General features: G+C 43.0%; 1 protein-coding gene across 1 annotated transcript; it reads left to right on the top strand.

Annotated features, from left to right (window-relative positions):
- Nucleotides 1-25,256, top strand: LOC141117272 (potassium channel subfamily K member 1-like). The gene is made up of 3 exons (XM_073610038.1): nucleotides 1-310; nucleotides 19,034-19,432; nucleotides 24,997-25,256. The coding sequence occupies exons 1-3, from the start codon at nucleotides 1-3 to the stop codon at nucleotides 25,254-25,256; spliced, it is 969 nt and encodes a 322-aa protein (XP_073466139.1).
- The last annotated feature ends 585 nt before the right edge of the window (nucleotides 25,257-25,841 follow it).

Raw genomic sequence — 25,841 nt, 5'->3', positions numbered from 1 at the left:
ATGATGAAGTGGAAATGTGTTTTCTTCCTGCTGGTCATCTATATGGTGTACTTAGTTTTTGGAGCTTTTTTCTTTTCTTACGTGGAGCAACCACATGAGGACCAGCTGAGGGAGAAGGTGCTGAACATGTGGGATGATTTCCTAGAAATCCACCCATGTCTGTCTGAGGAGAAACTGGAGGATTTCCTGCGCACAGCTCTGCTGGTCAAAAGCTTTGGGGTGTCAGTCCTGCGAAATATATCATTCTTTGAGGTCAAATGGGACTTTGTATCTTCTCTCTTCTTTGCTGGGACCACCCTAACCACTATTGGTGAGTGAACGTTCTCTGAGATGTGATCTTTTCTCAGCAAAGCATTCTGCTGGCAATGCCAATTTTGACTGCAAAAACATCTAAACAGATGAATGCCACCTACCAGTAACAGTTTATATTGATTTCAAGTGTGGGTGAGGTTGCTTCAACTGTTTAATTGTTAGAACGATTGAAAGCTGGTTGGTGGTTAAAATTCTTGTGTGTGTATATAGCCAGTATTTGAGACCATTCACACAGCAGTCTAAAATGCTGCATTTAGATGCGTACAATGTACAACGGGGTCCCGGGTTACAAACAAGTTAGGGACTGTAGGTTTGTTCTTAAGTTGAATCTGTTTGTTTGTAGTTCGGAACAGGTCCATATTATAAAATATTATATTTTTTTTTTTTTTTTTTTTTTTTTTTTTTTTGTGTATCTCCAGCCAAAAAAACTATTTTTAAGCTTTTTGGATAGCATAAGGAAGGGTAATCACCTCTGTAACATTTGTTTTGCTGTATGTGCCCCTGTTCAGAAGATTTCACCTCCACTTTCTGTCCCAATGAAAATTAGATTTTGAAAATTTTGGATTGTTGTGGAAACAAGCCTCGGTGATAAAGCATCAGTGGAGGTACCTTTCCCCATAGTAACTCTTATGCCCCGTACACACGGTCGGACATTTATCGGACATTCCGACAACAAAATCCTAGGATTTTTTTCCAACGGATGTTGGCTCAAACTTGTCTTGCATACACACGGTCACACAAAGTTGTCGGAAAATCCAATCATTCTGAACGCGGTGACGTAAAACGCGTACGTCGGGACAATAAACGGCAGTAGCCAATAGCTTTCACCTCTTTATTCTGAGCATGCGTGGCACTTTGTGTGTCGGATTTGTGTACACACGTTCGGAAATTCCGACAACGGATTTTGTTGTCAGAAAATTTTATAGCCTGCTCTCAAACTTTGTGTGTCGGAAAATCCGATGGAAAATGTGTGATGGAGCCCACACACGGTCGGAATTTCCGACAACAAGGTCCTATCACACATTTTCCGTCGGAAAATCCGACCGTGTGTACGGGGGAATTACAGGAGTGAATTTCCCTTCATAGGGGTAGATTTCCTCTCACTTCCTGTTGTCTCCCTCCGTTTGTAAGTCGGATGTTTGTAACTAGGGGACTTCCTGTATAGGTTTGTCCACCTAAATGCAGCACTATAGGAGTCGATGGCGCCATATACAAATTAAAATGTGTGCTGTGTTTAGTAGTGTACAAAAAAAGTAGGACACAGCTGTGTTCAGGGCCATACATATGCTATATTACCAAAAGTATTGAGACACCTGCCTTTACACATGCACTTTGATGGCATCCCAGTCTAAAGCTGGCCATGCACCATTCAATTTGCTTTAGATTTACCTTCAACTATGTAGTAGAAGGGCCTGCCTGATTGCATACAAATTGAAAGTGCTTAGGTTTGACCTCCCTATTATATGGTTTTTGGTAAATCCTAAAGGAAAGTTGCACAAGAAAATTGTATAATGTATGGCCAGCCTTAGTCCTTGGGGTTCAATATTTTCTGGTTACTGCACTCATAATGTACTTTTTCTGACCAAACTGTATTTCCATGCATAGTAGCTCCTATAGGAGGCCCCTCTAAGATTTTTAAAGCCAGCAAATATCTTACCAGATAAAAGTATCCCATTAAAATGCTGCAAGTGAGACATAGAGGTGTTGACAACCGGAACCAGACGAGAAAAAACAGCTACAAGTACCTAATGGCTCATTCACACTTATGGCCCAGTCCATTGTGATGGGTTAACATGCATTACATTAAGGCAGCCCATTTATTTGAATTTGCATAACAATGAAACAGAAGATGGACACATTTTGCAATGTGTTGCAAACGCATGTTCATTGCCTTAGTGTGCTGGAGTGCCGTTGAAGGTGAATGGCACTGCAATGGACTAACTTGTATGGTACGTTATTGTAATTTATTAGGCTGGATTAACAAGCTGCTGTTTTTGTGCATTGGATTGTGTGTAATGTCAAGTGAGTATTGCATTAAAGCTGACCATTCATTTTGATTGGGTTGGCAATGTGCAAGAATAGTTTTTTTTTTTTTTTTTTTTTTTAAAAGAATTTTTATTGCGCACATATCAGAATAAACATACAAAACCGTAGTTGGGATTACAATGTCCAACAAAAAAAATAAACAGAAATTGCATATCCATCACAGTATTATCACAGATAAATATATCCGTCTTTTTGACATATGTCACATAGATTTCCATTTCCACACTACTTTTGCAATGTATATGTGCATTTTGCATTTTTTATTTTTTTAAAGAAAAACAAAAAAAACAAAAGAAGGGGGAAAAAACCCCTCCTTCAAAAAAGGAGGAGGTAACCTCCCATAACAGTAAAACAAAACCAATTTCCCCCCTGAGATGTCCGCATTCGGTGTCCCCAACACTAATCAAAAAAACATTTCCTATGCTCTAAAATTTCGTATGAGATGGAAAGAAGCCAACTCCCCCTATCTCCCCTTCCTTATCAAATGGAGAACAAAACACACAACAGCCCTCGCTGTCCCTCATTCGATGGCTCTTCCTCGTCCAGCGTGTTTTTCGAATCCACCCATCTAAACCAAACCTTCCTAAATTTCTTGGGAGCTCCCCTGGCTTCATATGTCATCTTGTACATCAGCACATCTGCATTAACTATTTTTATCCACATTCCTAATGTCAGCTGTTCTTCATGAATCCAGCGTCTGGCAATAAGTTTCCGCATCCCAAAGTATAAAATCCTAAGGAACAGTTTAGTACATGTATTTATCTCCTCCTGGTCAAAAACCCCCAGGAGACAGCGTAAGGGTGAGCAAACGTTAGGTAAGGCGAATTTATCAGAGATGAATTCAGTTACCTGTGACCACAGTGGCCTCACCTTCCTGCACTCCCACACCATATGTATGAAAGTGCCATCTTTCTCCCTACATTTATGACAGAGAGCTGTTTCCTTTCTTTGCATGTTGTATAGTCTCACAGGAGTATAATACTGTTGGTGAAGGTACCTAAACTGAATCATTTTGTCCGTTGATTAAATAACAGTCACCACATATGTATCCAGTACCTCCTGCCACTGCTCCTCCGACAACTCCGGGACAGCCTCCACCCATCGCTGTTTAGCGCTAGTCGTTATTGTCTTTATTCCTGGTCCCACTGCCCCGTAATATCTAGAGATTCGCCCAGATGGTTTGGGGTCTATCAAAGCCTTCTCCATATCTGTATTCTGGACCAAAATTGTATCCCCTCCAAACTGCACTCTCGCTGCGTGTTTCAACTGCATATACCGAAACAACCATATCTTGGGTACATTAAACTGGGCCCTCAATTGATCAAAGGTGGCCAGTCGATCATTCTGACAAATCTGGTGTAGGTACTTAATACCATATTGCGCCCAGGTCTTTTGCCCATCCGGTAATTTCAAAAATTCCCCCAGTGACCCATTGAACCATAGCGGACTATTCGGGGACAGTGCCAGTGACATATCCTTTCGCCATTGGGAGCACAGGTGGAATACTTTCCCAGGGAGTGCCAGAACCGATCCCATCTTCTTCCCCGGAATCCCCTTCCTATACAGTATATTCTGGAGGGTTTCCTGAGAGGTAGCCAATGCCGCCTCAAACAAGGTAGTGGCATTGTGTTCCTGTGGGAAAAGTTGCCAGTGCAAAAACACTAATTGGGAAGCCATAAAATATGAGCGTAAGTCTGGGAGTGCCAACCCTCCCATTGTAACCGGCAGTTTTAATATTGCCAAGGACACTCTAGGAGCCTTGGCTCCCCAGAGTAGCCCCACAACAATTGAGTCAATATGTTTAAATGTTCGTAACGGCACAAAAACAGGGGAGTTCGAGAGAATGTATAGAAATTTGGGGAGGAAAATCATTTTAAATAGATTTATCCTGCCTAACAAACTAAGCGGCAGGTTCCTCCACCTCTGTACCTTCTCCCGAAAATTTCCCACAATGGGCGACAGGTTATTCTCCAGATACCTAGAGATGGGAAGCTGAACCTCAACCCCCAAGTACCTGAAAGAGGTGGATAATGGGATAGGACAATCCGAGGGAACAACCACTTCTTTATCAATAGGAAATAGAGAGGATTTCTTCCAGTTTATACGGAATCCAGAGTAATCCCCGAAGTCCTGTATCAACTGAAAGGCTGTAGAGAGTGAGGGTCCCGGGTCTTGTAAGTACAGCAGCATGTCATCTGCATACAGTGACACTCTTTCCTCAAATTCCCCAATCCTCAGGCCAGTCAAAGCCGTGGTAGATCTTAATTTAACTGCCAAAGGCTCAATTGCCAGGGCAAAGAGGAGGGGCGAGAGAGGACACCCCTGCCTAGTGCCCCGGAATATTGGGAAAGGATCCAAAATAATGCCATTGACCCTCAGCCTAATCAAGGAATCCGTATACAGGAGCCGTACCCATGAAATAAAAATAGGGCCAAAGCCAAATGACTCCAAGAGGTGAAACAAATAGGACCACTCCACGGAGTCAAAGGCCTTTTTTGTGTCTAAAGAAGCCACCATTCTAGTCCCAGAGTTGTCGTGAGTCGCCTGAAGGTTTAAAAAGAGTCTTCTAATGTTCATTTGTGCACAGCGACCTTGTATGAATCCTGTTTGATCTGCGTCAACCAGTTTCGTGATGACTGTTTGTAATCTACTTGCAAGGACTTTGGCCAGAATTTTTGTGTCAACATTCATCAACGAAATCGGCCGGTAGGAGTCACATTCTCGGAGGTCCTTCCCCCTTTGGGGATCAGGACAACCAAGGCTTCCCGCATTGATGGAGGTAGCCTACTGTCCGACTTCGCCGCATCAAACACTTTTAGTAATCAAGGGGCTAGACCATATCTGAAAGTGTAGTACCATTCCGACGGGAGACCGTCCAGACCAGGGGACTTCCTTGGCGGGAAGGAGGCAATTGCCTTCTCCACCTCCTCAACCGTAATATCAGTTTCCAGTGTTTTACTATCTTCCATTGTCAGCCTAGGGAGATCAATGTCTTTTATGTACGTCAGTAGATCCTCTGTCCCCAGAGGAGTACAAGATTTGTATAGTTCAGTATAAAATTGAACGAAGGTTTTCAAAATGTCAGCTGAATCACATACTTCCAGTCTGAAGTTATCATGAATTGACTTAATATGTACCGGCACATACTCCGGTCGCGCCAAGTATGCCAGAAGCCTGCCATTCTTGTCGCCAAATTCAAATAGACGCCTGCGTTAAGCCAGGCCAAGTTTTGTGGTACGTTCTGTAAAGAGCGTCTTGTACTCCCTGGTTCTTATGCGTGAAGTCAACAACCTCTCTCTAGTGGGGTCCTTAATATATTCTGCCTCTGCCAAGGTCACCTCAGCTTCCTTACTCTGTATGGTAGAAGCTAATTGTTTCTTAAATCCATGTACCTCCGCTATGAACACTCCCCTTAGTGTGGCCTTAAAAGCCTCCCACTGAAGAGGAGGAGTTCCAAAATGACCATTTTCTACCCAAAACTGTTTAATGGCCTCCGTGCACTTAATAAGTATATACTCCTCTTGAAGCCAACTCGCCTCCATCTTCCAGAGGCGTATACCCGGCCTTGGTCCTAAATTAAGTTCCAATAGCATCGGAGAGTGGTCCGATATTGCTCTGGGTAGATAGGAAACCTTGTTGACCATACTGATTCCCTCCCCCTCCGACAGGATAGTGTCTATCCTGGAGAGAGTCTTGTGCGATTCCGAATAGCAGGAATACTCCCTCACGTCAGGATAATGGAACTGCCAGACATCCCTAAGTCCATGGGTAGACATCCACCCTGCAAGGGGGGTTGGAGCATCAGTTTTGCCCCCCAACCTATCCAAAGTTGGTACAGCCACAGAATTGAAATCCCCCAAAAGAAATATTTTCCCCTCTGCCACCTCATAAGTAGCTTGCATCATGTCATCTAAATGATCTACCGAAAAGGGAGGAGGAACATAAACATTTACAATTGTCAGTAATGCATTCATCACCTTTATCACAAGAATAACATACCTCCCCTTAATGTCAGTGCGTACAGCCTGGATGGTTATGGGGAGAGCTTTAGTTACCAAGGTGGATACCCCCCTCGCATATGAGGAGTAACTGGCATGATAAGCTCCAGCTATGTGAGCCCTTTTAAGAGAAAGAAGCCTGGAGCCCTGGAGATGCGTCTCTTGAAACAGTATTAAATGAGGTTTGTACTTTTTAATATATTCAAAAACTAACGATCTTTTAAATGTTGCATTTAGGCCCCTGACATTCCAGGCCAAAATGGTAAGCTTTACCTCCATGGTGTGAAAGACATAAAAAAAGACTGGGGGTCAGTCTCCTTCTGAAATAGAGGTCGCAGTGAAGACAGCAGGGCTCCAAACCTCCCCCCTCCCAAATATAGAGCACAGTATCCATGACTAAATTCACCGAATGCAGATCATCCCAGGCAGATACAAACATCACTTCCCCAAAAACCAAAGAACCTCCCCTCCCCTCCCACCCCCCTCCCTGCACCCAGCCCCAACCCGCTAGGCACTTTTTTCCCATAACCTGAGTCAAAAAATAGGCAGCAGAGATGCGACTTAAAACTGTCGCATAAAACCAGTTCCTTTACTGGAGCTCTTGAGAAAAAAACAGTTCTCCTTACAAAAAACAGAAAAAAAAATAGAAATAAGTAAAAAAACTCTCTTTCCCTAAAAATAGGAAAGAAAAGAACTTTTCTCCCAGCAAAAAAGTTTTTCGCAGTAAAATGCAGTCTCAAGATCCGTCCGCGGACACTGCATCTTTTTGGCATAGGACAGCGGCAATATAGGCCAAAAAAACTTCCTCTTTCCTTAAATCACTAGTGTCCCTAGAAAATTCCTCCAGAAGAAGAGAAAAAAAAAATAATAAAAAACTTTTTCCCAGAATCAGAACCAGAAGGATCAATGTTCCCCCTCCCCCTCCCTCCCCGAGACAACCATCAAGGAGAAATTGCATCTACATTGGCAGATCTCCTGTTCCAGCAAATATTGCAGCGTGAAGAAAAAAATAAAAATATGTTACAGCAAAAAACCATATGTGAACAAAGAGGAGAGAAAAAAAGGAAAAAAAAAAAAAGGGGGGGGGGGGGGTGTCTGGAGGGGAAAGGAGAGATATGCCACAGGATACAGTCAAACAGGCAGTCCGAGTCATTTCGGCTTGGTATTTTCTCACCCAGAAAAAAGTGCTCCACGCGTTTGCATCCTCATCAAGGCGATCTAGGGGAGGCTCTGTTTCTCCGATTACCACGAGAGTCCAGCCATTCAGACGCCTCAGTAGGATTTGTGAAAAAATGCGTTTTCCCATTCTCCACAATGCGTAGCTTAGCAGGATACAGCATGCTGTAGATCAGGTTGAGATCCCTCAATCTTTTCTTTATGGGTTGGAATGAAGCCCTCTGTTTCTGAGTAACGGCAGAGAAATCCGGGTATATTGATATGCGATTTCCATCAGAAGTCATCTCAGGGCCCACTCTGGCTCCTCTTAGGATATTCTCCCGGTCACGGAAGTGAAGCACTTTTGCTATCATAGACCTGGGGGGGGCTCCCTTCGGAGGGGCCCGGCCTGGAACTCGATGAGCCCGTTCAATAGCAAACATTTTTGTAAAGGTATCAGGTGCCATATTAGCAATCAGCCATTTCTCTAGATATTCCTCTGGGTGCTTTCCCTCCACTCCTTCTGGGAACCCCACCAGCCTTATATTGTTTCTCCGCATGCGGTCTTCCATGTCGGCCATCTTTAAAGTATGTTCAGATAAAGTTTTTCTGGTCACTTGTGCTGCAGTATCTAAGGGTCTCACAGTATCTTCCAGGGCAGTGACACGGCGGTCTGTAATCTGTGCCTTCTCCCTCAACTTTTGCATATCATGCTTCATGAATGAAAACTCCATTCTGAGCTCCTCAAAGTGATCTAATAACTTTGCTTGGCATCCCTGAATGGCCGCCATTATCTGTGACAGGGACGGTTCTCCCTCTCCCACCACCTCCCTGTCAGCTCTCTCCCAGCGATCCTTTAGCCTGTCCAGTGATCTTCCCCTGTGGATCGCTGCCTCTCTTTGGGGCTTAGGACTCACCCTGTTCACTGCTGAAGATGAGGATGCCTGTGGCAGTGTCTCTGTGGATCTCTGCAGCGGCGGCCATTCCTCTTCCTCTTCCTCTTCCTCTTCCTCTTCCTCTTCCTCTTCCTCTTCCTCTTCCTCTTCCTCTTCCTCTTCCTCTTCCTCTTCCTCTTCCTCTTCCTCTTCCTCTTCCTCTTCCTCTTCCTCTTCCTCTTCCTCTTCCTCTTCCTCTTCCTCTTCCTCTTCCTCACAAAGTCAATGCGTGACAAGTGTAAATCCAGCCTCCAAGTTTTTTTTTTTTTTTTTTTAATTTGGAAGGTATTACATTTCTCCTGTCAACAGAAAACTTCACAGCGGAAACCTAAGGCTTACCAAACCATTTTATAAATGAATTAATATAATGGATTGTCAAACTTATGCAACATTGTTTGGCTTAACACTACGCATGTATTTCTAAACGTAATATTTGTTTGCAAAACGTGGCGTTCATAAACAGCGGAACAGATGGTTTAGTTGATTATTTTAGCACCTATATTTTGTGTTTCTCTAAATGCAGTTGCTTATTTATTTATATTACTTGCTGTACAGATATTGGGCACTTAGCGCAGGGTTTTTTTTTTTTTTTTTTTATTCAGTTTTGCAAAACATTTTCACTTTTTTATTGTGGGCTATGTAGGCAAGTGCAATTCCAATGGAGGACAGGAGGATCTCTTGTTCCTCTGAGTCCTCCACAGGTGTCATCAGGAGAGCAGCTGTCTAATTGGATGCTGCTACCCTGGATGACCTTGATGGACTTTTTTAGTGTGGGCAGTGCCAATAAATAGCACTATCCTAATGTAGTTGGGGCGCATTTGCGAAGTGGCTAGGTCAGGAACCCACTGGTTAGGGACAGCATGTCTAGCATAAGGAAAGGTTCATATGGAGGAGGGACAGAGTAGGGACTGCACGCCTATGTCACCAGCCAGGAGCTCTCCTCCGCCTTCATGTGCCTTGTTGCCAGACAACCTTCAAGCAACCTCTTTCATCAGATGTTGCCCGGTATCCTAAGCTGTGTAGAATATTTTCTATAATAGCGAGACTGTATTTTGCAAGGCCTTCTGTAAAGTACTGCTGTGTTACACAGACCCTGTTTACCATATTAACCACTTGCCAACCAGTCGCGTACCTGGTACACTATCAGCCTTTGAGTGGTTGTACTGGAATGATGCCTGACTAGCCACTCAATTTGCTATTACAGGCAGTGGGAGGAGATGTCCCATCCCCCTCCCCTAACCCTGCCCCCACCACTGCCTTCCATGGCTTGCTCTGGCTCTCCCATCCCCCTGGGAGACCCAAGCTACCAGTCAGCGCATCTACCGGATCGGCTTTGGTCAGATCTCTGCTATAGTAACCCAGAAGAGAAGAGATGATCTGACATCACTCCTGGTTTACTCAGATGTCATCAGTAGGGATGGGCAGAACAACCCCCTGTTCAGTTCGCACCAGAACTTTCGAACATCGAGAAAATTTGGAACCGAATAATGAAGTCTATGGGACCTGAACGTGGAAAAATCAAGTGCCCATTTTGAAGGCTTAGATGCAAGCAATTAGGGATACATGTATCAATTAAGAAAGAAGCTTGTAGAAAATTTCCTTTTTTAAATGAGCAGTGATTTATTGATGTTTAAGGTGAAAGTATAAAAATTCCTTTCAATATAGTGCCCAGGGGGGGGTCCTATTGGTCCACCTGTAAAGTGGTACATCTGTGTATAGTGTACAGTGGCACATATGTATATAGCAGCTGCTGCAGCACTAATTGCATTTATAAAGCCTACAAAAATGACATTTTCCCTGCAAGCTTTCTATATTTTGTAAGTAACGGTTTGGGGAGCCAGTCTGTATGATGAGGCCACAATGTAGTGCACGGGGGACAAGAGTAGAGATTTTTCAGAAATTCTGGTGTCTCTACCACAGACTTTGGATTTCTACTTCTGTAACGGGTGCGGAAAAATTTGTTCTTTGGGTGTCGGTGGTGCCTTCACACCGTAACCCTATAGAGGTACTCTTGATGAAAGCAAGAATTGGCCTTGCTGTAAAAAATTGCAATGATTTGCACCTGTCAAACAGGTGTGGAAAAATTGGTCTTTGGGTGTTAATTTTGCCCATAAAACCTTTACCAAAAACATTCTTCCAGATGAAATAAACACAACACTAGGCAGCCTAGAAGTCCTGCAGAGATTCCACATCCCAAAAACACTTATCCGGCGACATCAGGGGCTTCATAGTTGCTGGTAATCCAGGACTTAATTTTTTTTTTTTTTTTTTAATAAGTCAGACGGTCCACGAAGTCTGTGGACAGACGCGTTCTATGATCAGCAGTAACAAAACCTCCAGCAGCACTAAATGCCCGTTCAGAAAGCACGCTGCATGCAGGGCAGCCCAGTAGCTCAATAGCATACTGGGCAAGTTCTGACCAGTGGTCTATTCTCATGACCCAGTAAGCCAGTGGAACGTTGACTGGAAAGCTCTCCAGCTCTGTTTTCGCCTCTAGATAATCATTATTTATGTGATGTGGAAGCTGACAGCCCTGGGCGGTGAGGACTAAAAAAAACTGAGAAATGCATCACTTAGGCGGCCGCCTTCTCCCACCGTTCCTCTCTTGAGCAACAGAAGCCAAAAAAACTGTTTTCCATGACACTGTAACCTACCAGAGTCGATAAACTTCTTAAGGTGTCTTCAAGAGGTTTCACCTCTCTGTGGGGACTGGATGCGTTCTGGGACTTTCCCCTTATAACGGTGGTCAAGGAGGGTTGCCAACCAATAGTGATGCTTTCCCTTTACGCCACATCTTCTTGGGTCCTTTTCGCAGGTTTTTAAACATGGGGAGCCCATGCACCGCAAATTTGTGGAGGCATGAGAAGGAGACTCCTCTGGGTCATTGAGGATTAGAGCATCTGGAACTGCCTCCTCCCAGCCACAAACTACTCCCCAAGGATTCTGTAGATGGAAAACCATCTCTTACTGTTTGACGTATGTCTTCCTCTGCTTCAATGCCTCCTCCCTCACTCTGCCTTTAGAGTCAGAACCAATATCTGAATTGAGTAATGGCTGTGCATCGTCAAGGAGCAAGTGGCTGACGCTGTGTTCAAATAACTTTGCTGATTCCTCAATGCCTGATGCTGGGGCTATGGCAGGAATAGCTGTGAACAAGGAGGAAATGATGCCCTGTCTGAGGACTGACCACATCCACCTTTGCCTGTGGACTCATACGCTGCTGGCCCCCTTACAGTGCCATGGGAACATCTGCCTCTCCTTGCTGTCCTCCCAGACATGGTGGGGGGTGCTGATTAACAAAATGTAATAAAGATGTGTAAATGTGTACAGAAATGCACTTTAATCAATGGAAAGTGGTGTTTGGTGCACTTTCATTTTGAGTAGTCACTCCAAGGATACGCTATAATATTGCAATAATGCACAGAACTATGTAGTGTTAAACTTGCAGTAACGCAATGAAATATATGGCATTAAACTTGCAGTGACACAATGAAATATATAGCAGTAATGCAATGAAATATACAGCGTTTAAACTTGCAGCAACGCACAAAAAAAACTGTGGTCTCACAATCTCTGAACTATCCCTAGATGCACACTAAACTGATATTCTACGGAACATAGAATCAGAATAGCACACTAAGGGGTTTATTTACTACTTTATTTAAGGCAAATCCACTTTGCACTACAAGTGCACTTGGAATTGCACTTGGAAGTGCAGTCACTGTAGAACTAAGGAGGACATGCAAGGGAAATAAAAAAACACAGCATTTTTGCTTGTACGTGATTGGATGATAAAATCAACAGAGCTTCCACTCAGATCTACAGCGACTGCACTTCCAAGTGCACTTGTAGTGCAAAGTGGATTTGCCTTGAGTAAATCAACCCCCCACTGTCTAATAGCACTGAACAGATCCCTGTTCTATCTCTCTCCATGCCGCTATCGCACTACAAATGGCTGCTATAGACAGAATACTTTTATAGTGTGGGGCAGGATTAGAAGCAATGAGCCATGATTGAATACAGTCATGACCGTGTCCAATCATGGCTCTGACAGTGCTCAGTGCCCTAATTGGGCGAAGATTTAATTGCTTCAGCCAATCAGGGTTTTCAGTGCATTGTGGTCAAACGACCCTATAATTCGGTTTGGTCAGAGAATTTCCGAACAGCCAATGTTCGGCCCGAACTCTTACTCGGGCCAAACCGTTTGCCAATCCCAATCATCAGCAACATTTTCAAAAATGCTGATCGTGTGTGTGTGGTTGTTTTTGGTGTGTTTTTTTTGGTTTTTTTTTTTTTTTTTTTCCTGCTTTTAAGTGCAGAGGAGGGATTTGGGGTATTATTGACTCCAGATCCCTCCATAGAGAGTAGTTGTCACATGTCTATTGCTTGTGACAGCAATAAAATGCTTGCGCACATAGATGAACGCATGTGTCAGTCCCACACACATGCAAACAGCGATCACCCCCAAACATGAGGTATCACCACGAACATCAGATCATGGACAATAATTCTAGAACTAGAAGTGGCAGCTCTGTGCCAATTGACATGAATGGCACTGCCTGCATAGGGATGCACAGAACACCTGTGCATCCCCATGCAGGCAAACACGACTGTCACATGGGGGACGGATTCATGTGCCCCATGTGAAAGAGGCCTTAGACTTGGGGTTTCACTACATTAGATGCTTTCTTTTAACCTGTGGGTCCAATAATAATAATAAATAATAATAATATTATTCAGTTATATGTACAATGGTATGTATGTAGTACCTGACAATGATAATTCTTAAACTTATCATACTCTGTCATTTAATATCTGATATTCTTTTGTTTTATTCTTATGTGCATGTATATGTTACCCATGTTATTTTATGTTGTTAGACTTATTATTCTACCAATTTTACATCTATATCTGAAGGGGGAGAGCTTTTGGCCCATGAAACGTGTTGGTTGTCTTTTTAGTCTTTTATCTAATTGAAAAATTGCATGGTTTTTCAGGACAGCACCTGGAGAGAGCGTAGCTCCACCCACTTTCCCAGGAAACACTGCAGTCAGTTTTCTTTATAGACCGGACACTTCCACCATGGCCTCAGTTGTAGTGTTTCCTCCGACCATGGTGGAAGCGCTGCAGGGAACCAAGGGTGTGCTATGCTCTCTCCAGGTGGAGACAGTATGGGGCATACCTGTGACTGTGTCCCCCTTCTTTTTTTTTTTTTTTTATTTTTTTCCCTTTCAGGCCAGCCAAGCATCTCCCCTTACGTGAGGGGGATTCTTTGGTGTCTGCTTCCCTCCATACCCAGTGAGGGTTCAGGCTGCAGGGGGTCCCGGTCTCATCAGACCGGCGGCTGTAGGCTGAAAGGAGGAGGCGTGCTTCAGAGGTGAGAGCGGCGTCTCCTCTGTTTGTTTTTAGCCTCCATGCTTTTTCCGGTTCCTTACGCATCGGCGTAAGGACCGGGAATATTTAAAATAAAAGCAGCCGGATGCCGCTACTGCTTTGCCAAGATGGAAGAGGAGCAGACGGAGGTGGCAGGAGCCACTAACACCAGCCAGACTCGGGTAAGCAGGGGCAGAGGTCCCTGTACTCTTATCTAAGGGCTTGTTTTTCCCTCACTTGCTTCCCTGGGGGGATGCAAGGGAGCCTGCGCCACTCTCCTTGCTTATATAGTGCAAAAAAAGTGTATTTCTATCTGTATATAGTGACTCAGTGGGGGAGAGTCGCTGTGGTAACAAATATAGGAGCTAAAGGGTTAGCACCTCTCTTTGGCAGCTGGTTACTAAGGGTTAAAACCGCTAATCATTTATCATGTATATATGGATATGCTTTAATATAAGGGTTTGTGTTGGTGTATTTCAGGCTAAAGCCAAAGAGAAAGTCAAACCCCTCCCCTCCTCGGTAAATGCCCATCTTGCAAAAATACGCTTAGGGAATTGTGGCCTAAAGCGTTATGCAAGACCTGTATAGCAGATCTAGTTAGGGAGGAAACTTCCCCAGCTACACTTGCTACCCAGCCAGGAGAACTATTAAACTCCTTTTGAAAAGAACTAGCGGACACGTTTTGAGTCGTTCCATTCTTTTTTGGATAAACATCCGGTGGCACAGCCGAACAGTAGTGGCAATTCGCCCATCCTGTTCTCGTCCATGTATGCCTGCACCCAGAGGGGACAGTGAATCAGAGGACGAAGAGGGAAGTGTTTCCCCAGGTTCTGAAGAAGAGGAGGATGAAGAAAGAAGTTTCTTCTTCTCGCTATAGATTGTCTTTAGATGAAGTGGATGATCTGTTAAAAACTATACATACAACTCTAAACATCAAAGAGGACAGGGCTCAGCTGTCCTTGCACGATAAAATGTTCCAGGGCATGGGGGAAGTGAAGCATCGAGTATTCCCAGTGCATAGGTTTATATCCGAAACAGTGAAAAGAGCATGGAAGGACCCAGAGAGGGCCCCTTTTTTCTCTAAATCTTTCAAACGAAGATTCCCTTTCGAGGAAGATAGTGAGCAGGTCTGGAATAAAAAGCCAAAGATTGATGTGGCCTTTTCACAGGTGTCAAGGAACACAGACTTGGCCTTCGAGGACATGGGCGTAATGAAAGACCCCATGGACAAGAGAGCAGATTCCCTATTAAAAAAGGCATGGGATTCAACTCTAGCTTTTAAAGCCAGCTATGGCATCAACTGTGGTGGCTAGGAACCTGGAACATTGGCTCGAGCAATTAAAAACGCACATTGAAGCAGGAACTTCTCGCAAGGACCTGTTAGACATTCTGCCTGTACTGCAAAAAGCCTTAGGGTACATGGCAGATGCCTCTGCCGAATCTATTAAAATGTCGGCAAGATCCGTGGCCCTGGTAAACTCAGCTTGCAGAGCTTTATGGGTGAAGACCTGGTCAGGGGATACGGCCTCAAAGGCAAAATTGTGGGTTGCCTTTTGAGGGGAACTTTTGTTTTTGGTCCTGATCTGGAAGCCGTACTTGACAGAACGGCTGATAAGAAAAAGGCCTTCCCAATAAAAAAAGAAGGTAGTTCCACAGGCCAAAAAGAATTTTCGTTCTTTTCGACAAACCGAAGAGAAGGAGACAGGGTATAAAAGACCCTGGGGGTCCCAAAGAGGAAGGGGGAAGTCAGGGGTACTATTCCGACCTCCTGGCCAAACCACAAAGAACCAGTGACAGTCCTCCGACTGTGGGAGGAAGGTTGCAAGCCTTTTTCCCACAGTGGAAGACGGCAACCTCCAGTCCATTCGTTCTCAAAATCATAGCAGAGGGCTACAGACTGGAGTTCTCTCAATCCCCTCCAAATCGCTTTTATGTAACCCAGGCTCCACGGGACCTAGAAAAATCTCTAGGGATGTCAGCTCTACTTCAGGAACTCATTCAACAGAGGGTGATTATAACTGTCCCCCCCCCGAAGAGGAAGGGAAAGGGTGCTATTCGCACATATTCCTAGTAAGGAAACCATCAGGGAAATTCCGTTTTAATCTTAAACCTGAAAATACTGAACAAATCAATTGGATACAAAAAGTTCAGGATGGACACAATCTTTTCAGTAACAAATCTTCTGATGCCAGGCTGTTTTTTTTTGCATCAATAGATCTGAGGGATGCATACCTGCACATGCCTATAGCTCCAACATCGCAGAAGTACCTAAGATTAGCGGTCATGATGGGAGAGTCAATCTCACATCTACAATTCGTAGCCCTCCCTTTAGGACTGTCGTCCTCGCCAAGAATATTTACAAAAATTATAGCGGAGGCCCTAGCACCCCTCAGATTAAAGGGGATATCAATAGTTCCATACCTGGACGACCTCTTGCTATTTGCCAGAACAAGGGATCTATTGGAGAAAGATCTAGAAGAGACGAGAACACACTTGGAGAATCTCGGATGGATCATCAACAAAGAAAAATCAAATATGATCCCATCCCAGACAATAAAGTTTCTGGGTTATACTATCAGTTCCATTCAGGAAGGAATTTTTCTCCCAGAGGACAAGATAGAAAAGGTCCAGAAGGCAGTAAAAGGGACTCAGACAAATCTTCCAATTTCAATCGGGGCAGTCATGTCTGTCCTAGGCCTCCTAACGTCCTCAATACCAGCAGTGCAATGGGCCCATCTCCATGCAAGAGATCTCCAGCAGACAATTCTCAGGAATTGGTCCTATGGAGAACCTGCTGGAGAAATATTAATCAGGATCCACATTCAAGTTCAGAGAAAACTATGGTGGTGGAGGAGTCAGTCAAACTTGGACAGGGGTCTACTTTGTACTTTTCCCATAGAGCAAAGACTGACAACAGACGCAAGCTTCTGGAGTTGGGGTGCCCATCTGGACGGACAGATGGCCCAAGTAGCATAGACAACCAGAGAGGCCAGGAGATCCTCCAATTGGAGGGAGTTGAGGGCTATTCTCCTGGGATTATGGGCTTTTAGGGACCAAGTTCTGGGTCACCACATTCAAGTGTTGTCGGACAATGCCACAGCAGTGGCCTATATAACAAGACAGGGAGGCACGAGGAGCAGAGTGTTGCTTTCCTCAGCCCTCCAAATGATGTCCTGATTGGAATCCAATCTAGCATCCCTGATGGTGGTACACCTAAAGGGAGATCTGAATCAGATTGCAGATTTCCTAAGCGGGGAAAGGGTACTGGAATCGGAATGGAGTCTGAATACAGATGTATTCCAGAGAATAACAGAAAGATGGAGGACTCCCCAAATAGTACTATTTGCATCTCACTCCAATACAAAGGTAGAGATTTGCTTCTCCCTGAACAGACGAGATCAAGCGGAAGGACTAGACGTGCTAGCGCAACCATGGACCTTCCACTTGTGCTACGCCTCCCCAACCCCCCCCCCCCCCCCTTCCAAATCATTCCATTAGTACTAAAAAAGCTACAGAGGAAGTCTACAGCCATGATCTTAATAGCCCCATTCTGGCCCAAAGGGGCATGGTTTTCAACCATACAGAAGATGGTGGTGGAACCTCACTGGTTTCTTAAGAGAGACCTGCTAACCCAGGGGTCCCTTCAACATCCCAATATCGAGCACCTCAGACTAGCTGCTTGGTTACTGAAGAGCAGATCCTAAAAAGTAAGGGCTTGTCTAATAAACTAGTTTCAACAGTTACTAGACAGCCGAAAGAAGGTCACTCGAGCGATTTACATTAAGACATGGAAATGTTTTAATTCCTGGTGCGCAAGTAAAGTGTTTTCACCAAAGGAAGTTGTTTCCATGTTAGAATTCCTACACAAAGGAATGGAAAAAGGGTTGGCGACTAGCACCCTAAAGGTGCAAGAGGCCGCTCTTTCGGTGTTCCTGGAGAGACAATTATCCCAGGATCCGCTTATTTTTTTTTAAAGGCACTGACCAGAGCTAGGCCAGTACCTTAAGTTGTGTGTGGTGTGTGTGGGTGTTTTTTTTTTTTTTTTTTTTTTTCCCAAAATGGGACTTATCTCTGGTATTACAGGGTCTGACTAAAAGACCCTTTGAAACTCTAGAGGAAGTGACAATCAGATTTTGGTCGCTTAAATTAGCAATTTTAGTTGCGGTCACTTCAGCCAGGAGGGTGAGCGAATTACAAGCCTTGTCCATTATTGAACCTTTCTGTTCTATATTTCCGCATCGGGTAGTGCTGAGAACTGACCTGAGATTTTTACCTAAGGTTTCAACGGTATTCCACAGGTCACAGGAGATAGTTCTCCCAACCTTCTATCCTTCACCATCCGGCACGAGGGAAAGGGACTTTCACAGCCTAGATGTAAGGAGATGTACCCTTGTGATCTTCAGATAATGTAGTAAATTCAGAAAATCAAATTCACTGTTTATACTATTCTCTGGCCCAGGTAAAGGATAAGGTGCTTCCAAAACCACCATAGGTAGGTGGCTACGAATGGCCATCAATGAAGCCTATAAAGCTTCAGGGGTAGATCCTCCCACAGGAGTGGGGTCCCATTCAACCAGGGCAGTAGCAGCATCCTGGGCGGAACAGGCAGGGGCTTCTCCAGGATGGATCTGCAAGGTGGCTACATGGACAAGCTTCTCCACTTTTACCCGCCATTACAGGTTGGATTTGCTCTCTGCATCAGAGCAGTCCTTTTGGCAGAAAAGTCCTCCTGGCGGTGGTCCCACCCTAGAGTAAGTACTCTCTTATCTCCAGGTGCTGTCCTGAAAGACGAGGTGAGAAAACCTTAGACTTACCGGTAATGGTATTTCTACGAGTCTTTCAGGACAGCACCGATGACCCACCCTAAAGTATTATAAAATGTGGTGTTTATTGCTATGTTCTGCTTATATAATTTCAGCATAGCTGGAGGTACTCTAAAACAACTGAGGCCATGGTGGAAGTGTCCGGTCTATAAAGAAAACCGACTGAGTGTTTCCTGGGAAAGTGGGTGGAGCTGCGCTCTCTCCAGGTGCTGTCCTGAAAGACTCGTAGAAATACCGTTACCGGTAAGTCTAACTAAGGTTTTTTACATCCACCAATAGTAATATTTAATTTAGATCGATATACCAAGGATGGTATTGCTTTCACTAGATATTAAAAAGCATATTCAATCATGTTAGAATATTTAATTAATAAAACCTTTGTTTCCTACAGGTTATGGACATCCCTTTCCCATCTCACTGAGTGGAAAGGTATTTTGTGTATTTTACTGCCTCTTTGGAATCCCATTCACCTTATCTTTACTCTCTATTGTTGCTCAGAAATGGACAATTTTACTGCGAGACATACCACTTCGCTACTGTCACCGCCGCTGGAACACCTTAAATAACAAAACGCTAGAGTGGATCCACGCCATAGTTGTAATCTCCTTCATGTGTCTTCTTTGCTTTTTCATTCCTGCCATTTTATTCAATTCTCTAGAAGAGAATTGGGGTTATGCGGATGCCCTGTACTTCTGCTTTATCTCTTTGAGTACAGTTGGTCTTGGAGATTATGTACCTGGTGAACAGAGTGGCCAACGGTTGCCAGCACTCTACAAGCTCCTGGTCATCGGTAAGTAATTCTCTGTCATTGTAATAACACATCAGTATTTTCCAGATTAGATTCCTCTGTGGGGGTTTCAAGGGTGATTTAAATTGTTTACGCTTCTTGTGGTCTGTGGCTCCTGTCATTCTTTCATGGGTGTACAGAAGGGAGATGAAAGCTCTCCTTGAGATTATTGATGAAGAAATGGAATAATAACAGGAACTAAAGCTGTGATAGAGGTAGTGGTGGAGGCAGAACAAGGATGGACAAAATTAAAGCATACACTGAGACATAAAGGGGTTGTAAACACTCATGGTTTTTCACCTTGATGCATTAAGGTGAAAAACCTTCTGTAGTGCTGCAGCCCCCCTGTTCTTACTTGCCTGAAAGCTGTCATCTTCTGTCCAGGAACGAGCACACCACCTCTAGCTGGTGTCTCGTGTCCTGATTGGATAGATTGATAGCAGCACAGCCATTGGCTCCCGCTGCTGTCAACCAAATCCAAAGACTGGGGGCGGGGCTGAGTCCTGCATTCTGTGTGAATGGACACAGATGCAGTACTCAGAAGGGCGCCCGCACGTGTGTCCACCTTAGGAGAGCCTTCTCCAACATGGACACTCGATGTGGGGAGGTGCCACCAGCACCGCTGAGGGACCCCAGAAGAGGAGGCCCGGGGCCACTCTGTGCAAAACAAACTGCACAGAAGAGGTGTGTGTGTGTGTGGGGTGTTTTTTTTTTTTTTTTTTTTTTTTTTTGAGGGTTTACAACCCCTTTTAAGTACACAGCAGGTGGACCTAAAGTGAACCTGTCACCAGTGTGTGGTATGACACTTTACTGTATACATTTCTCCATGTTTGTTCTTTGTTCCTTTTTTATTAATCCTACCCCATATATACCACAGATGTCCCTATGGATATATCTGTTTGTTTCAAAGCACAGATTGAGCCAAAGTAGGTATGGATGCATCATGTTGTAATTGGCTCTTGGGACCACATGAGGCAGAATAGCATACAATTGGCTGAAAAAAAAAAAAAAGGTGGCACCTAGAAAATCAACCTGAGCCTCCAGTGAGATGTTTTAAAACTTGGCAATGGGGTGGGTTTGCTAAAATCAACTAGACCAAGGGTAGGTAACCTTTTAAAAGGTTGATATCTACCATGACAAACAGAGCAAAGATCACCAGTGTGCCATACCCTACTCCCCCCCCCCCCCCCCCCCCCTTTCTCTTTTTTTTTTTTTTTTTTTTTTTTTTCTTTTTTTAACCATCCCCTAGAGCAGTGATGGTGAACCTTGGCACCCCAGATGTTATGGAACTACATTTCCCATGATGCTCATGCACTCTGCAGTGTAGTTGAGCATCATGGGAAATGTAGTTCCAAAACATCTATGGTGCAAATTATAGAGCAGGTAAACTATTCGCTCTTTAGTTTTCTGTTAACCTGCAACTGACACTACTAACCAGAAGCTCCATAAAATAGTGGTGTGTGTGTTTTGTGTTTTGTGTTTTTTTTCACATTACCATTGCTCTACTGTATTGAATAAGCTTGATCCAATCATGAGGGAGAGGAAATTTTAGAAAGGATGGAGACCTGAACTTGGTCTCCGCTCACGTTGCACAGAACAGTGGACCTGATGGGAACTTTCTCAGCCAGCCCCTATTCAAACTTCAGCTATTTCACGATTCCTTTGTGTCCCTTCACTCCTATTGAAAGTTAGTTGCCAAACTGTCATGGTTATCCAAAGGTCAATACTTTGAGTCTATGGCCTTGAGCAGGTATGGAAATCGGGAACTCTAACACTACACTGACTTTGCTTGCTTTATGCTTTACCTTGGTCAATAACTCAAGAAATGCTGAGTTTGGGTGCAGCCAGGAAACTAGCATTTTCAGGAGATCAGAAATGGTAGAGCTTCATGTTGTCCAGTACAGGTTTCTATTGAGGCAGTGCTACATTGTCAGTTGATCACTGTACACATTCACATGAAAGCTCTCCTGTACATCCACTTATTGGTGTGTTCTCCCATGGGTGCATGTGGACAGACCCAAAGGGTAATGTGCTTACCGCAAGAGCAGAGCTATGCCATGATGAGCTAATGCACTGCTTGTTAAGATATACACGTTCTTCTGCTCTTTGGGAATATGAATTGGGTACTTAAATCTGAAATTGAATTATGGAAACCTTGTAAGAAATTACTTTTTGTTTTAGGATGGCCATAGATAGTCAAAAGTGCAGACACAATCCCCACTCAGATTTGTTATTGGTGATCTGTCACATAAACATGAATTCTTGTCCAAGCATGCATATTTTTGTTAATTGAACAGGAAGGAGTAAAGAGCGTGGGTAGCTAGCTTCCAGCAAACGTTAATTTCGTATTGATTGGACAAGGTTTTCAAGCACGTTTTGATAGCTCTTTGCTTCTGAGGACAGTTGACCAGAGGGTGTCTGCTGCTGCCAAAGACATAAGATTGTCACAAGGAAAACATAATTCTTTGTTACAAACCAGTTGTGTATTTTTATTTAAAAAAAAAAAAAAAAAAAAGTCTCCAATCTTGCAGGTGGAGTGTAATGTTCAGCTTTGTACTTTCAATTCCTTTTTACAACCAAAACTTTATGAAGGCTAGTGTGCTGTGTTTGGTATAGCAATTCAGTTTTAATGTTTAATGACCATTTATGGTTTAATTAAAATTTCCTGTTATTCACTTAACATTTTGTATACAAGGATTGCTTTGGGCTGTAGCGCTGCAGCAGGAGTAATAATAGACATCAATATAGACCTCCTTAAGGGAAATTAAACTAACCATGACTTGTTTGTTTAAAAAAAAAAAAAAAACAAAAAAAAAAATCTACAAACTGAATTGAAAGTTGACTTTTTATCAAACGTCTGTTAGCGTTTATGTATTGCTTAAACTGTGCAATACGAATCCATTCTTATTGTGAGAGGAAACCTATTTGTATGTTCTGTTTTTCACTGACAAAGTTTGTTCCCACCACTCAGACGCTATCCATGCTTTCGTTTCTGCCCTTTTACTTAACATAAAGAGGTCAGATATACTTGCAAGGAAGTCTTTCTGACAAATTGACTGATTTTAGTGTGTTGACCTGGGAGTCTGTCAGATGTAATGTAGGTAGAAGAAGGAGCTGGACGAGCACAAGAGTAATTGGACCCTTCCGGAATAGGAACTTCCTATGATGTGCTGGGACGGAAGGGGCTGTGCAAAGTAATTGACTCTTCTCCAAAAAGTCAAATGTTCTAGCAAAGTCAAATGTGCACTGCAAGTAGTTTTAAAATCCTAAAATAATAATTCTTTAGTGCTTTGATCTGGGGGGGTGTGTGGGGTTTTTTTTTTTTTTTTTTTTTTTTTTTTAACAAAGTCTGTTTAAATATTAGGTGGTTAAGCATTAGGAATTTATTTTAAGAGATTAGCTTAATGTTTAAAGCAATCCTATGCATTGTTTGTGCAAACGCGCTCACTTTAATGCCAGTCTACCCACTGAACATATGTACCTGCCATTCATAACTCTGCCACTGCATTCAACTGCTGGGAGAGAAGAGAGGAAGCCATGTGAAAGCCTCCAGTTGTGACTTGGAGCTTACACATGGGCGAGAAGAGAGTCCTCAGCCAACTATGACAGCACTGCCTAAGTAGCGAACCACCAAGCACCAGCACTTTTGCATGGGAAGCCTGTGGGATAAGTCACATTGTCGGAATGCCAGAAGCATGCCCAAAGTTTTGGGTGCATATTGCAGCATGTGGTCAGAGCATGCACTGACTTTTGCTCCAATCACCCTATTTAAAGCTTTACACAACCTTGTAAAGTTGCTGAAAGATATTAAACTCCGGGTTCCGTTGACCTGCCCTGTGCCTCTGCTATCCAGTGTTTTATCCAACTTTCCTCCAGGCTACATTGTGCTTGTATCTTCCACTGCTGACCCTGGCTCCTCTACCAACTTCACCTTCTGCCTGCTGCCCATTTTCCTGGACTAATTTCATTTGCTAGCCAATTTTGTACCTATGCTGCCTGGTTGTTGCTGACCCCCTACTTGCCCTGACTTTGCCAGACCACAAATCGGCATTATGCACAGATCTGGTCTGAATCTCTCCAGCACCTTAGCAGTATTCAGAAGGTCTTGAGATCTGCTGCCACCCCTTGTCCTTTTCTGCCCTGTCACCAACTTCAGAGGGTATTAGGGAAGCTCTTTTGTTAACTCGGCCTCAGTCAGGTAGGTGGTGCAAATTATCCTTACACCTATGAGTAAGGGGTATTTTTCTTTGCTCCTGATGGACGAACAGAGCAGAAGAGTAACAAAGTGAAAGTAAGACTATGCTGCTGGTAGAGTCAGTGACAATGTTGATGTGCTTTGCTGACCTATGCACAGGTTCTCTTTAAGTTAGAGTCCATTCAATTATTAGGAATTGGTGTAAGGCTTACAGATTAAACATGCCTGTCAAGAGAATATAAATTGCCAAAAAAAAGCTCTTATTGCAACAGAAAATGGCAAATACTCCCTCAAACTGTTGAATACCTCTCTGTTATAGAAAAATGATCTTCCTGAAGTAAATCTTCACTCAATGTATTCCCTGGAAAGTGACTATCTTGGTAAAAACTGCAGACCTTCAGGGTCTTCTCTGTATATCAGCAATGCATCTGCTCCTTTCTAAATTAAAGCCTGCAAACAGTAGTTGCAGGCTTCATTTGTAAATACATCATAACATATTTTACAGTTTAAGGGTTTAATAGATTGATACAAACATAAAAGGTATCAATATTGTTATGATGCATTTTCTTAGTGTTTATGGGCAAATCAAAAAGTTGTGTCAATTTGTCATTTCTGTGTAAATTTTTATTTATTTTTTTTAATTAATTAATTTATTTATTTATTTTTTTAACATGCAAGCATGAGCGGTCTCTGCTTAGGGGTTGAGGGGACACACCTAGTAACCTAGATGCCAAAGGATGTTGTCCTGATACTGTTTACAATTTACAGACCAAGAGGTCACATGGGTAGGTCTCAACAGGTGGGGTTTTTTTTTTTTCCTAGGAACAAATGCTTTCTTACCATCCGCTAAAGAAGTACTGTATTGAAAAACTGTTTTATGGTCACTGGCATTAAACAAAACAGGAAGATCTATATACCATTAATTTATTTATCTTTTTGGTCTACCCATTTTTTGTTATTTCAGTTTTTTTCGTGTGTGTGTTTTTTTTTTTTTTTTTGGCATAAATTTCTGTTTTCTATCATGTCTGTCAATCCACCAATATTAAATTGTTGCATTATTTAACATGCAGTGCAGCTCATTGTAAGGATGTGCTTTGGAAAAACCAAATAACGTTGCAATCTTTAAATTGAAACAAGCACTGAAATATACATTTGTGGAATCATTAGCAAAGTGCCTGGGCCTGGAGGTAACACTATATAAATTTTGTGTTTGTGGACTGTTTAGTTGGCTGGTGGCCACAACAATTTTTCACAGCAGAATTCATTTAACTGGCATCTATTTCTATAAATTTATTTGATTTGGAGATTTTGAAAAAAAAAATTATATTTATTATAATTTTTTTTCCCTTTTTTTTTTTTTTTTTTTTTTTAGGTTATTTATTACTTGGCCTGGTCTGTGTGTTTCTCATGGTTGAGATATTAAAGAACCTTCTTAAGCATAACCAGATCCTTAGTCTGTTCTTACTGGGGAATGAAGATGGCAGGCAAGACGAGGAAATAGACCGCGTTGCACCAAATGACTCTGAGGTTCCTTTTGCTCCAAGAAATGATGAAACTACAAGGAGAAGGGTTACGCATTCTGTCTCTCCCAATGAGAAGTCTTATGGCTCCATAAACCCATCTTCTAGCTGATCTTAATACATTTATAGAAACAAAGGCTCCTGCCATTACCACTTAAAGGCTAATTCATCCAAAATTGATCATTTAGATTTGAGTAGAAAGCAGGTAAATAATCCATAAAGTTTTTGAATCTCTTCAGGTCTCTGGAAACTTAATCTCCAAAGAAAAAGAGAACCTGCACTGGGAGAAAATTAAGGATGCCCTTGCTGACCTGTCCTGAAAATGTTGACCCAGTGGCTTCAGTACTTTAACCTACAACAAGTATGCAGATCATCAGTTCTGACTGAAGTCTGCTTTTCTTCTCTCAATGCACATTCTAGATGGTCAACAAGGTAAGTAGTGAAGACAACCAAGAAATCAATATTCTCAGGAGATCAGCAAAGGTAGCCTCTGTAATTTTCTAAAATACAGGATTTCTTAGAAGAAAGTCACCAGTAAGCATTTGTAAATAATCTTAGCTTCACTCTTGAATTATTACAATAGTTTGCCTTCTCTTTCAGAAGCTGAATGATGTTCAATTATTTACTTGTCATCTTTCCCTGTTACAACAGAGTGTCAGGCTGCCTAAATCAGTGCTGATAAAAGGATGCACAAAAT

This window comes from Aquarana catesbeiana, linkage group LG13 (assembly GCF_042186555.1).
Source record: "Aquarana catesbeiana isolate 2022-GZ linkage group LG13, ASM4218655v1, whole genome shotgun sequence".
Taxonomy (NCBI): Eukaryota; Metazoa; Chordata; class Amphibia; order Anura; family Ranidae; genus Aquarana; species Aquarana catesbeiana.
This window is presented reverse-complemented; position numbering and strand designations above follow the sequence as displayed.

Coding starts and splice junctions, on each gene's coding strand:
- LOC141117272 (XM_073610038.1), top strand. CDS start 1: ATGATGAAGTGGAAATGTGTTTTCTTCCTGCTGGTCATCTATATGGTG. Junction 311..19,033: donor GACCACCCTAACCACTATTG/GTGAGTGAACGT, acceptor TGTTTCCTACAG/GTTATGGACATCCCTTTCCC. Junction 19,433..24,996: donor CTACAAGCTCCTGGTCATCG/GTAAGTAATTCT, acceptor TTTTTTTTTTAG/GTTATTTATTACTTGGCCTG.